General features: G+C 43.8%; 1 protein-coding gene across 2 annotated transcripts; it reads left to right on the top strand.

The window, feature by feature from the left end:
* Positions 1-3,030: 3,030 nt before the first annotated feature.
* On the top strand, positions 3,031-13,567 carry agfg2 (ArfGAP with FG repeats 2). 2 transcript variants are annotated; one of them, XM_031850762.1, is made up of 14 exons: positions 3,031-3,358; positions 4,140-4,233; positions 5,353-5,468; positions 6,524-6,668; positions 7,047-7,167; positions 7,270-7,374; positions 7,824-7,856; positions 9,209-9,448; positions 10,119-10,191; positions 10,320-10,363; positions 10,551-10,637; positions 10,915-11,034; positions 12,235-12,305; positions 12,454-13,567. In XM_031850762.1, exons 1-14 carry the CDS (start codon positions 3,192-3,194, stop codon positions 12,499-12,501), a joined length of 1,464 nt encoding a protein of 487 aa, XP_031706622.1. In that variant the 5' UTR covers positions 3,031-3,191; the 3' UTR covers positions 12,502-13,567. The 2 variants fall into 2 exon arrangements, with proteins under 2 accessions (XP_031706622.1, XP_031706623.1); XM_031850763.1 differs by lacking the exon at positions 7,824-7,856.
* The last annotated feature ends 400 nt before the right edge of the window (positions 13,568-13,967 follow it).

The following is a 13,967-nucleotide window of genomic DNA, read 5'->3' as shown; positions in this document are numbered from 1 at the left end:
CTCTCTCTCTCTCTCTCTCTCTCTCTCTCTCTCTCTCTCTCTCTCTCTCTGCCTGTCTCTCTCCCCGCCTGTCTCTCTCACACACAAGCAGTCCAACCCCCGTCTCACTATTTCCGGGTTTATTACTCATGGCAAATTGTGGTTTTTTGAAGTAGGAAAAACTGCTCAAAATGAGAGGTTAGATTCCAAAATCTCTAATGCTAATTACAGACCGAATCATATGAAAATATGGAGTTCAATTACATGTAATCTGATTTTTGATATCATGCTGTACAGCTGGCCATGTGGAATATTCCTCCCCCCCGCCCCCCTCATTTGGTTTCTGCTGTTGCTGTTTGTGTGTTCAACTTTTTTTCAGTTTCGGTGAACTGTAAGCGTCTCTTGAAGAGAGGGTGTGTATTCTTGTCTGGCAACCTTTCTCCTTCTTCTTTATGTATTGGTTGAGGCTGGAAGAAGGCTGCCGCTCTAAGTCACCCTCTGCTAATGAATCTCTTTACTCTGGAAGCTCATTTCTGCCAATGAAAAGGGAGGAAAATAACCAGAAAATAGCTGAAAACGGATATGAGATACTAAGTTGACAATTGAAATGACAAATTAAAATGACGAGTTGCTAAATCACCAATATGAGATAGCGAGTTAAACTTTTGAAATTATGAGTAGGCCTAAATAAAAATAAAAGTATTTTACATAAAATGAATGAATGCAAAGTCAATCAATTGAGACTTATAGTGAAAATATGAGATGCTAGTAAAAGCTATGACTTACTAAATCATAACTATGTACTATGTTAACACTTTGACTTGATATCAATAGTTGAATTTGACCATGAGTCATTTTTTCCATTTAATTCCGGCAGAAAGAGGCTTCCATAATTCCCAGGTCTTACGAGGAGACAAAACAACAACGTGTTGGGCAACAATAAACAAGCAATCCGCATCTATCTATCTATCTATCTATCTATTTTAGTATGTGCCCCACCCCCCCTGCTGGTCATCAACAGTCCCTGCAGCTCATCAGAAAACTGTCTGATAGATTTATTTTCCTTCACTTTGGTTCATGTCGCACGTGCTCTTTTATTTCTCTGTCAGTGTATGTCTCAGAGGATCAGAGCGCCGTGATGCCTTCACTGACCACCGCACTGGTCGGACTGCCTCAGTCTGTGTCCCAGTGAGAAGAAATCTCAGATGGGACACATTAGACGTCACGGAAAGGGCGTAGTTAAGGTCTGTTGTGTTCCTAAATTGCTTCAATAAAATAAATAGTCCGGGGATGTTCTCTGAGGACAAAGACATTTTGCAATAACCTGTATTTGAAATAGTTGCCAGAGATTTGTGGGAATGTTGCCAAGAAAAACAAACTGTAGCCCACAAACTGTTTATGAGGAATCTTAATCACCTTTTTTATGAACTTTAAATGTACTAATATAGGCCTCAAAAATGCTGTACTATGTCTTTACTTTTCCCTGCTGCCCTTATAAGCTCCCTAAAGAAATCTGTCCCCTTCAGAGCGCGCTGGAGCGTCAGGAGCGCAGCGCTGCGCCAAAAAAATAATTAAACGGGGGGGGGCGTGTGCGTATATGGCGCACGCGGAGAGCGCAGCGGCACCAGACTCTCGGGACAGACAGTCGGCTCTGATAGAGTAAGAGTATTTAAAAGGGTTCTGGGACGACGTGAAACTTAGCTGCTCGGCAGCTTGTTGTTCGTCTTTGACAGGAGATTCCCTGCGCGTCTGTCCAAGTGTCAAACCACACAGAATTTCAGCTATCAACGATTTTTCAAAATAAAAGCCTGGCTGGCATTAAAACATTTGAAGCTTGTTTGAGAACGATTCACACCTATTTTGTGTAACCTAATTCACCTTTTCTCCCGAAAGTGACTTTTCCCAGCTCAGTACAGGCTTGGCTAATAACCCATATCCATGACAAGGGTGTATGGAAAAATAAAAATCAACTCTAGGCCTATCAAACTGATTAACCTGCTCAGGAGACTTGTTGGCCCCTATTATCCCTTTGATCAAACACAAACCTGTTTCAGAATATGCACCATGTCAGCTACCTGTAATATAAATTAGATTTGTTCTAAATCTACTAAAGCTACATTTTGAGAACACCCTGGTGAGTTATGGGTTAAGGCAACATAAACCGCTGACCAACATCCTGGGTTCACGTCCGGCCAAGGACCTTTGTTGCATGTTATTCACCATCGCTCTCTCCCCTCCTTTCCTGTCATGTCAGAAATTTAAAAAAAGATCCTTCACAACTAGATTTTAACTCATCACACAAGACAGGATGTCATGATTAAGTAGAAAATGCAGGAGCCACTTTAAGGCACATTGTGTTTTAGTGGTGCATATTACCAGAAAAATGAGCTAATTGGTTAAGTGACCACAAAGTATACCAGAGAGTACACAGACAACCCGAGGCCTTGAGGGCCCTTGAGGGTCTGGGCATTGTTTTGTAAATCAATGGTATTACATAAAGCAGCCTGTTCTGGTCATGAATAGGCCTATTCAATCAATTCAGGCAGGCCTATTCTTAGATAAACAAACAAATACAAATAAATGAATGAATATAAGAGTCAGAAGATCCGTTAGTACGAGTGAAGAAGCTTTCAACTGTATAACATGATCATCTTCAACAGGTGAGGTTCAAAGCAGTTCAAGCTTGAAAAGCTCAAAAAACAGCTGCTGAGGGGGCCTTGTCTTCAGTTAGCTTTCTTTTTAAATAAGTTTCAATCTTCAAGACATTACTTATATTTAAACAAACTGAGACATTTTATTATTTTGTCAAAGTGATGCTTGAACAGCTGATTCACAGAACACACAGAGATACCGGGAAACACTTTCACCGATAACAGTTGGATGAGATAACCAGTGGTTGAATTGTTTTTAAAGAAACAGACAAACCATAAAAGTAAAATTGACCGTTACCTAAAGCATCACATGTTGTTTTTTTAATTTGCTTTGCTTTTATTTTGAAAGACATCCGCAGCCTTTCCTGCGTGTGCGCGCAGCTCTATCTGTCGGACTTGACGCGCCTCTCTCTCCTCTGTGTGTGTTGCCTTTGCGCTGGGGTGAAGCCGCATAGAAAGCGTCTCCATAATGCGGGCGTGAAGCGCTCCATGTAGCGACGCGGATTTAGGGGCGGAGGGGTATTCACCGGCATCACAAACACCGGGTACCGGAGGAATACAATGTCGAACCGAAAGCACCGGGACAACCAGGAGATCTGCGCCCGCAAGGTCCGGGAGCTGGCCCAGTCCGGAGTAAACAAACACTGCTTCGAGTGCAGCCAGCCCGGGGTGACTTACACCGACATCACGGCGGGCAGCTTCGTCTGCACGTCGTGCTCCGGAATGCTGTGAGTGAGGGGAGGGGAGGGGGGGGGCAGCCGCGCCTCCTCCTCCACGGGTTCATTTACGGCACATTTAAGCATCAGTGTGAGGACAAAACCAGATAGTGATAGAGTAAAAGTACCAGGCCTGAGATTGCACCATGCACCACCCTAGAGCCGGATTAACAGTGTGTTATTCTCTTATTTCTCTGCGTTATCGGGGAGTGTTGGTGTGGTGCAACAGCCGAGGTTGTGCGCTCAAATTAATTTACGCAGTCTCTCTCTCTCTCTCGTGCGTGTCTTCCAACAGCTTCATAAACGACAGACCGCTAGTTGGTCATTTTCCAGCTCTGAGTTACGTTTCATTTCGTCATGGTGCAGGTTTGACACGACCCCCCCCCCCCCCCCCCTCTCTCTCCCTCTCCCTCTCTCTCTCTTACTCTCTCTCTCTCTAGGCTCCTCTCCAGTGTGGGTGTGTATATATATATATGTGTGCGTGTGCTGTCACATTCTGTTCTGCATGTTCAGCCTAGTAGTCCCACACACACTCTCACACAGGAAGACTGTTTCAACACTTCACCATGAGCGTTATTGCGCAATCCTGCACATGCACAGCAGTTGTCACACTTTGTGTCCCCGGCATGGAGATAATAAGAGGCGTATGGTTCCTGAAACCACATGTTTCTCTGTCACAAGGCACCCTTAAAACCACGGCTCTTGCCCCCCCTTCATCGTGTCTCAGAGGCGAGGATTCGCTGCACATTTTCCTTAGTTTTGACTCCTAAACTCCTCTCTCCATCTCTCCCAGGAGAGGCCTCAACCCTCCCCATAGAGTCAAGTCCATCTCCATGACAACCTTCTCCCAACAGGAAGTGGAATTCCTCCAAAACCATGGCAACGAGGTGAGTGATGTCCCTAAATCTGGGGCTTCGGGTTGGGCCCTGCAGGCAGAGCTTGATGCACCTATAGACAGAAATGTGTGACTTTGTATCAAATGATCTGAGGCCATTAATCAAATGCTGCAGCGCACCCGTCTCTGTTTTTCTGGTTGAAGTTCAGGTTTCAAACTCACTTTCTGAATCTCTGGAATATGAAACGTCCCTTTATGGCGACCAGTGAACCAGTCTTTGTTTTTGGGAAGAATGCTACTGCCAAGAAACAAAAAGACCAGCACTCTCTGGTCCCACCCAAACCATGATCTATTTCCTGTGTGTGTGTGTGTGTGTATGTGTGTGTGCCAAACCTTTTCGAAACCAGGGCACTTCTTCATCAACTGTAAAATGTCCCCGCTCAGCGCATATCTTGATCCCAATAAAAGAAATTTAAATGTCAATCAATTTAAGGGATATTTGTGAAATGTTTGTTTAATAAAAACTATAGATTATCAGCAGATTAGGGCTGTAAATAATTGCTTTTTTTTTGTCTGATAAACAGTTATTACTATCTCATAAAACAGCAAATATGAAGCTGAGAAGCTGGAAGCAAAGAATGTTTGACATTTGTGCCAGAATAAATATGACATAAACAATGAATCAATTATCAAAATAGTCATTTGAAGTTGTGAAATATCAATATCTTTATTTTCCCCCAAATTTATTATTATTATTTTTTTATGTGGTGAAGCTTTTTATTACCCATTTTGGGAACAACCGGTGAGGGCAGCGCTCACTGCTGAGCTTTTATCACACAAATATACGCTGAAGTGTTTCAGGCTTATCAAGATGAGCGCTGACTGTTTTTATGAGCTCGCTGTTGGCCAGAATGTGTGTGTGTGTGTGTGTGTGTGTGTTAAGTACAATGTGAGGAGAGGCAGAGCTTTTTCTCCACATCATCCTCTGAAGAGTGATCGGCCGGTTATGATTCGTAGGCAGTAATATTTGCATGACTCTTGAACCGGACATGAATCGCTGATAAGAAAATCTTTGTTTGCGAGAGATTCTCCGGGACTATAAGTATAAATTAGACACGGCCCTTTTCCAGCGCTGCAGGTTTCAATTGTTCTCAAAAATGTGTGCGTTCAGGTCGGGAGGAGGACTTGGTTGTGCGTGTTTGACCCAAAGACGGACGGCTGCTCCGACATGAAGGACTCTCAGAAGTTCAAAGAGTTCCTGCAGGACAAATACGAGAAGAAAAAGTGGTGAGAATTGTGGTCCCATGCTAATATCACCAGGCCAAAGGTTTATCTTAATTATCTCTTCATGATTTGCTGTATAAAATATCAGGAAACAGCAAAAAAATCCTCTTTTCGTTGTCCCCAGAGGATGAATCATCTCAGCCTCAGCTGTGACGTTAGTGCTAATTAGCAAATGTCAGCCTGCTGACACAATAAACTAAGATGCCAACGATGGTAACATCATACCTTCTCTACACCAGCATGTTAAGGTTATTTACATACACATTAGCATAAAGCTATGCTAATTTTTCATGTAGCATTTCATTTCATTTGTTCAGATCTTTGGATAATGAGCGAATAGATTGCTGCAGAGATGATGCATTTTTGTAGGCCAAGAGGAAGTTAGCATCGCACTGGTTTCCTCAACAACATGGGATGTTTCCACTGGATTTTGGATTATTGCAGAAAACAAGCTCTGTGGCAAACAAATGTTTTTGACACTTACACGTTTTATTCAGCATGATCGTCACAAATTAGGATTTTTGAAGCATAAATGCAATCGCTAGAAGTAAAAAAAGCTAACAAACTTTGACCACTAAGCTACAGGCGGATTTTGAGCTACATTGTATGTCGGAAAATTGCAATAAAACAAGTAAAGTTAGCATGTTAGCGTGCTGACATTAGCATTTAGCTCATAGCACCGCTGTGCCTGAGTACAGCTTCACAGAGCATGACTGTGGACTCTTGAAAACAATTTTTTTTGAAGATGAATCAATTCTCAAAAAATTGTGACGGATGGAATTTTTCTTTTCAGTTGTTTTCAGCTCTAACGGGGAAAATTAGATCCAAACAACAACTTATGATGTTTGTTCCAAATTTAGACATTTGCTGAATGAAGTGGAGACGCCCACTCAGAAAAATAAGCTCACGGATAAGAGCTGCTTTCATGCTGGGGATAAAAGAACATTGTTTTGTGTTTAGCTTCAAGCCTTCCTAATCATGGTCTTTGATCGGTGGATAACTGACTTAATGTCCAGTTAGTCACCACAGAATGGCACTAAATAACCTGTCTCTTTCAGGCATTTTTCCAAAAGTAAGAACCGGAGGGATGTGGAGGGTCCTTGGAGCCCGGGGGTCCAGGCAGTGCCCCCCTCCCATGGTCCCTTAACCAACCAGGCCCCCTCCCACAACCTGCCCCCTAACGCCAGGTCCACAAGGCCACTGGTGAGAGGCCGAATGTGTCCTAATTGTGCCTGCAATGGGTTTGAGAGAGCAATGAGGAGGAAGGGGAGAGATGCAAGAGAGAAAGTGGGTGGGTGAGGCAGAAAAAAGAGGAAGTGAAAGAAGACAAAGTAGTTTAAAAATAAAAGTGAATAGAAGGTGAGGAAATGACCTGAATTTGCTTCCACACGGCGCCAGAGGGACTCGCGGTCCGGACAGCTAGAGGGCCAGGTAGCCTCGACATCAAAGCCGCTGCTTATGAATTATTGAGAAAGCATGAAAGAGACTCACTTCTTCTGCCTTTGTGTTTTTTTTTCTTCTTTCTACCCCCCCCCACCCCAATCTGCTTCTTTGTCTGTCCTCTCATCTCTTTCCCGCCAGTCTCAGTCCCAGCTGCCGTCGTGGGATCGAGCTCCCGCCATCTCGCCCGCTGACATGCGGACGGACGTGTTCACCGCTCGGCCGCTGCGCTCCCAAAGCTTCAGAGACCCCACTCTGAAAGGTCGGGGGAAGTCCATCTTCATCGGGGGGGGGGCTGATCTTTTTCAGAACCGAGCGGCGATATCGATCCCTTCACCCTATTTCGTCCTTGTCTCTGATGTAGATCCCACCCTGTGCGGGATAGAGAGGCAGCGGCCGGGCTCGCTGTCGTCGGCGCTGGGGGCTCAGAGCCACGTCCCCTCCTTCCCCGCCCTCCCTCGGCCCTCAGGTGTGTCCTCCCCTTGTTTTATAATCCTTCCTGATCTCAATCGAGCTGGAAATATCATTCATCACACATGCAAACTTTAACAAAATCCACATAAATCAATGGATATGTAATATTTACTATAGTAGGAAGGGAAAAAAGACTACAGGAGAAAGATTGCACCAGGTTTATATTAATCCGCCACTAAAAATAGTCCCTAAAAAGCACTATTCTCCCCGTTATTCCCCCTGCTGTTGCACCTTGACAGTGTTTTTTGTTGTGTACCATATCATGTGTGTTTAAAAGCGCTCCATGTCATCATCTTAGCACACTGGGTTGCTTTTCATGAGTACCAACACTCAACAGGAAACGGATGACAGCGAGGAATGAACAGTCTCTCTTCTCTCCTCCCTTAACTTATCCCTCTCTCTCTCTTTTGTCTCTCTTATCTCCCCCTCCCACCGACCTCGTAGCCAGTAGCTCTTTCAAAAACCACTTCACTTTAGGTAAGACGCGGCACCGACCTGCTGCATTTGAATGTGTGCTGAATGGCTGCGATCGATAAGCTCATACCCAAGCGTATCACTCGTGTGAAAATGGCCGGTTCTGTGGGTCATGCTGGTGCCGACCGTGCCTCACCAATCCTGGCTTCATGTTAGCGGCAGTCTGAGAGAAGACGCAGCACTCTTGCCATCTATTTGTCGTGGCTGGCCGGCGTCACGCGCTGCAATTTGGGGTCGATATTTTTCTCCATCGGTCAGGTTTCACCGCTTCAAAGCCACATCTGAAGGCTGGGCGGGTCAAGGAGACACACAGAGGGGGAGAAAAAAAAAGTTTAAAGTTATGCTATTTTTAGGCTGTAGCTGCTGCTGATATTTTTGCACCACGTTGGCGTTGAGGCACTTAAAGAGTATGTAGGACACAGCTGTAATCCCACGATACACACTGACTTCCCCAAAGTACTCCAGGAAGTTCAGGCACGTTTGCAAAGATGGGTCCTATCTGGAGCCCCACAGTGGAGTGGAGTGTATGATCACATCCCCAAAACATGCAGCTGACTGTAGCATGCGTTAAACCTTCAAATAATCTGTATCAAGTCAAGTCTGGTCTGGTTTCTGTCACAGACTCCTCCACTGAAAGAGAACGACAAACCTTTTTATGTGTATTCCCATGCTAACACGTTTGGCTGATGCTAGCATGCTTTGTGGCTAATGTTTGTGGAAAGCTTGCTACCTGCAAACACGTTACTTTCCTGCCTTTGTTACCATCTAACAATTGTATTTTCGTGGTTGGCGCTTTGATAACGATCCAAGAAGTTGTCGCTGTGCTAAGCCTGCATTTGACGAGCCTCGTAGCATGGACATGTAGCATATAGCATGAGAGCAACCGCTTTGTTTTGTGACTTTCTTTTCCTTTTATTTTTGTCCATGTGGATGATAACTTGATTTCTGCAATGGTACAACATATGCTATCATATAATCAGATTAAAGTCCATGAATTGATCTGTATTAAGCGTGGTGTAATCAATAGTATTCCTTGATTATCAAGATCACCTCAAGGTCCATTTAGCAGCTGTTTAGTAGCTTTCGATCGGATCACATGATCTTCAGGTGGAGTTTACACAGCTGACATGGAGTTTTAGGGCACTTTAAGGACTTTTCATCCGTGTCGTCACTTGATGTAGTTAGATTATTCTACCTCTTAATGACTAGTATCACCAGGATTAAGTATCTTTAGCTCTAGACGTGCTTTTACTTTATACAAACCTGTTGAATTAGTTGTGTGTATGTTAGTTTTGTGGAATTGCGACAGCTCTCCTCCTCTGTCTTTGCACTGAAGCTCAGTCTGGTTTCCCCAGGTCGTACGGTATCGGCCTCGGGGACCTCGGGGCCCTTCAGGGCCTTCCCCAAGTCTCTCAGCGTGGACTTCGGAGGTCTGCACCATCCTCATCAGCAGCATCTGCCCCACTCTCTGTCCCAGCAGCAGGCCGGAAGTGTCGGCCAGACGACGGCACCGGTCCCTGGCTCCAACCCCCAGGACAGATACGCTGCGGTGTCACATCTGGACAGCTGTTTCATTGACCCACCCACGGTCACGGGTAGGATTTTTAAGTACATTTTGCTGTTAATACTTAAATACTTTTACTTTAATTTAGATTTTGATGAATTGTACTTGTAATGGAGTGTTGTACATTGTTGTACTGGCACGTCTTCCACCACTATGTAATAGATAGAGGGAGAGGGAGAGTTGGAGTGTGTGTGTGTGTGTGTGATGCAGATTGTCACTGCCAGCTCAACAAGGTTGCATAACATCCTCACACCGAATGCCAAGGCTTTAAGCAGCTGAATTACACTCGCTGTGTTTGCTCCAGATCGTTTAAAGGACCTTGTTGCATTTTAAAAATCAGCTGTATTAGTCTAATGACCGAGGCGGAGGTTTTTTAATGCACATGATTCACGCGAGGAGCCTTTCGAAGCGCCCTACAAGAAGCGTTGTTGTTTTCCTCCTTCATCACAGCCTCCCCTGCCTTTCAGACTGAGGACGGTTATTGATTTTCTGCCCCGTCTCTCTTTAATTCACTTCAAGCTGAGCGCAGAGACGCTATTTTATTCAGGAGGTTTGTAATGCTTTCCTTCTGCTGATGGCTCACACGCTTAGGATCAACTGTTTGATCTCTTTTTGTTTTTTTGGGGATCTTTCCTCACATTTCGAGATAATAGCGCTTGATCTCATTAGAGACTTGGTCCGTGTGAAATGCTTGTTCGCAGCTCCACCTGGCGGTCCGCCGCAGTACAATGCCATCTTCGGCAGCAGGCCCTCGTCCAGCTCCACTCCTGCCAGGTAGAGAAAAACAACAGTCAAATCAGCTTCTGTTTAACGTCACAGATTTTTTTTTTGTATTGCCTGCGTGTGCAGCTCCTTTTAAAGGTCGTATTCTGATCGACTTTTTTCTGTTTCTCCATCCCCAGTTCCCCCGGCGTCGACACGGTCTCCAGCTCCCAAACCTTTGCAAGTAGGTACCGAGCACGAACCGCATTGATTGCTCCTGCTAACCCGCACTGTCCCTCATGTTTTAAAGCCAGCACTCCTAATTAGGATGCATCCGCGTGACTCAGAGCGGTGTTGGTTTGAATAGACAGGAATGCACTCCGTTAACCCCGCACACTGTGAATTATCTCCCCCCGTCTCTTCTGTCTCAGATTTCCCAAACCCGTTCAGCTCCAGCTCCGCTTCCCAGCAGCCCGTCGCCCTCTCCCCCAGTAACCCCTTCAGCAACGCATCAGGAGGTGAGACTCGGGTTCGGGGGTCCTTGAGACGTTCCTCTGCTGCTGACTTTTTTTTATTATTGGGAATGGTCACTTCTTACCATGTTATACATTCATTGAGAAAAAAGTCCTGGTTTTGTGTTCATAGGATTACTTTGCAGAATGATACAATCCAGATTCTGTATGTAGAAAGACTTGTTATTCCTATTTCATATAAAATGCAGAAGAACATTTCTCTTCACGCGGATCTCTTTGCTGCTTCTGATCTCGCTGTATGTGGGTGCATCTTTTTCTCCAGGTGACTCCAGTGCATTCGTCACCTCGCCCACCTCCGACTTTCCTCCGTCTGCCTCCTTCCTAGCACCCAACACCCAGAATGCATTTCACCATGAGTCAGCCAGCAACCAGGAAGCCAACGGTAAAGCTTTTTTAAAATATTTGTCTTGTGTGTTTTAACACTGTCTTCTTATTTGCAGAGAAGATTGTGTCAATGTACTATTTTGGTTTCATTAATGGGTAACAGAAATGTGTTGAGGTTTTGAATTTGTACATCAATTACAGTCGTAGTGAATTAAAGTTTATTATAAAACATAAAATGGACTTCAGACTCACCTAAATCACTTGAGAAACAAAGCCTTTCCTCTTCAGGGAGACTATTAATCCTGCTCTCTATAGCTTAGAGTACACCATATATTTATCCTTTAGACACAGTGGTGTTGAAACATGAGTTGCTCAAGTAAAGGCTGCAAATGAGTCAGTGAGCTCCAGTCCCTTCTTTTCCCTTGGATGTTTGCAATTTAGGTTTTGCGCCATATGTCAAGAAACCATCTTTACTTGTACAGTTTGTGCTTAACGTCATGTTCAAAGTTGTCCACAGTGCTGCCAGCGGCTCTGTGAGGCTGTACTTTGGCACAACTTTCAGCTAAACGCTGACATGCTCACAATAACGATGCTGACATTGCTGATGTTTAGCACCACCGTAGTTTTGTGTGCTAACATTTGCTCATTTGCGTTATTACACGACACAAAGTACATCAGAGGGGGGTGGGAATGTCATTAGTTTTGCAGATGTTTGGTGATAAACTAAAGTATTGCAGAGGAGCATCGATCTCCAAAATGATCACAATCCATCCTGAAGGGGGGGGGGGGGGCAGGAATGCACAACATTTCATGGCAATCGATCCAAATAGTTTTTGAGATATTTCAGTTTGGACCGAAGTGGTGGACTGACTGAGACTGATATTCTGTCCTTCTTAAATTATTTAAAAGCACATAAAATATAGTATTTAACAAAAACTTTTAAAAAATAATAATACAATCTGCAAGGGAGAAGAAAAGCCTAATTTATCACAATTCTGTTTTGATTCAAAATATCAAATATACACTTCACTGATCCGATTACAATTTTGAATAAAAGTAATTCGTTTCAAAGCAAGAAATCTTTATCCTACTAAGAAAGAAAAAAAAGCCAAATATGAAATTAAATAATCATAAAAGAAAAAAGACATTGAGCCATCAATAGAGTAGAATAAAAGCTGCTGCTGCTGTAGCATGCCAGCCATATATGTAATAATCATGATAAACAGTATCTGAGCATCTGTCCCGTTTTGTGTTTCAGGTTTCGCCTCCTTCCCTGCGCCCGACTCTCAGCCCAAAGTCCCTCGGCCGATGTCGGTGAACCCGTTTACGGTGCGTTCACTGCCTCGCAAACAAGTGGCACCAAAGTGCACTTCACGGGGAATAAAAGAGGGCCTTATTTGTATTTTTGTTTTTCTTCACGGGAAGTGTAGTAAAAAGTCTCACCCTTTCTCACCCTTGCCTCTCTTGTCCTTTTCAGGGGAACGTTTACCCCAGTCGAGGGACGTCGCGAAACCCTTTCATCTGACTCCCCCCCACCTCTCCTTACTTCACTCACCCATTTGTCTCCCTCTGGGAACCCGAGAGAGAAGTGAACTTAAGGAGTCGCTGCCATTTCAATGCCTCTGGAGTGTTGTCACCCTCTGGGGGAGGCTTTGACGTAACCCAATTACACCCTCTCTCTCTCTCTCTCTCTCTCTCTCTCTCTCTCTCTCTCTCTCTCTGTCTGTGTTTACGTGTTTGTAGGAGACAAAAACATGTGTGAATGTAATTATGTGGGTGTGTGTGTGTGAGAGAGATCGGTCGCCTGCCGTGTTTGTACCACGTGACATTACGTCAAAAGGTGTTAGTGTGCCGGTAGACGCCAACCTCAGGGCTCAGTGGGAGTCGCGAGTAAACTACTTTTTTTTATTTTTTTGCAGAAACCCACATATATGACACACACATACATGTCGCTGCTGCTACTTTGCTTTCATCTCCTGCTTAAAAAGTGCAACGAAACAGCCCGCCAGTGAATGCATCAGCGTTGTGTCCTGGTTTTTAAAAACAACAACAACAACAACAAAAAGTCTCTCCGTTGTCCAAAGGAAGAGCCAGTTGAGACTCTGCGTCACGAGTTTCTACAGAGGGTCATAAACAGCCTTAACAGCCTCCTGATGCATGTGAATTAGCTTTTCTATGTGATGGGTGTGGGGGACATGTTTGCATTCATCACAGTTTTATTTTATTATTTTATTTTTAGGTCATCCTTTTGCAGGATAATCTATGTTTTTTTTCCACTTCCTAGGCTGCATGCGCTTAGAGGGCTAAAAGGAGATACTACTGAATGTAAAAAAAAAAAAAGAAGAAATTTCAGAATTACTTAAATGTGTGTATATATATATCTATATATATATCTATATATATATATATCTATATATACTTCATGGCTTCATGTTCCGGACCAAAATGTTTCTCGGTTGTTCTTTTTTTTTTTTCGGTTTGACATTGGAGGCGAAGTTCATTTCCCTTATTTTGCCAAAAAGAAAAAGAGATTCATGTGTCTTTGTAATGACAAGTATTCATGTTCATAAAATCAGTTTGTTGCTTCTTAAGACAGTTTGGAGTGTTTCTTTTTGTGTGTTTTTTTACTCATCTCCTAAACAAAAATACAAGCATGAAATGAGAAAATATTCTTAGTTCTTTTTTAAATTTGATTTTGAAAGGCTGTAGTGACTTCTTCTAACAGCAGAGGGCGCTTGATACCCACTCTCCTCTGACCTCGTGCGCAAGGTTACTTTCGGATGCATATTGCATAACATACATACTGCATAAGCGTGCAGTACAAAGATAGAAGCCCTTCCCAGCTTTCAGGATGACTATTAATAGAGCATTTTTTAAAAGATTCATTGACATGTAAAATTCAGAGTAAATCGAAAACATGCATGTTATTGGTGTTATTCGATGGGCTTCCTCTCAGACAGTGAGAGATGGACGTTTCACTGCTCAGCCAGA

This window comes from Anarrhichthys ocellatus, unplaced genomic scaffold (assembly GCF_004355925.1).
Source record: "Anarrhichthys ocellatus isolate YVR2014 unplaced genomic scaffold, GSC_Weel_1.0 scaffold11, whole genome shotgun sequence".
NCBI classification, from domain to species: Eukaryota; Metazoa; Chordata; class Actinopteri; order Perciformes; family Anarhichadidae; genus Anarrhichthys; species Anarrhichthys ocellatus.
The sequence above is the reverse complement of the archived record's forward strand: the minus strand, read 5'-3'. Positions and strand labels throughout refer to the sequence as shown.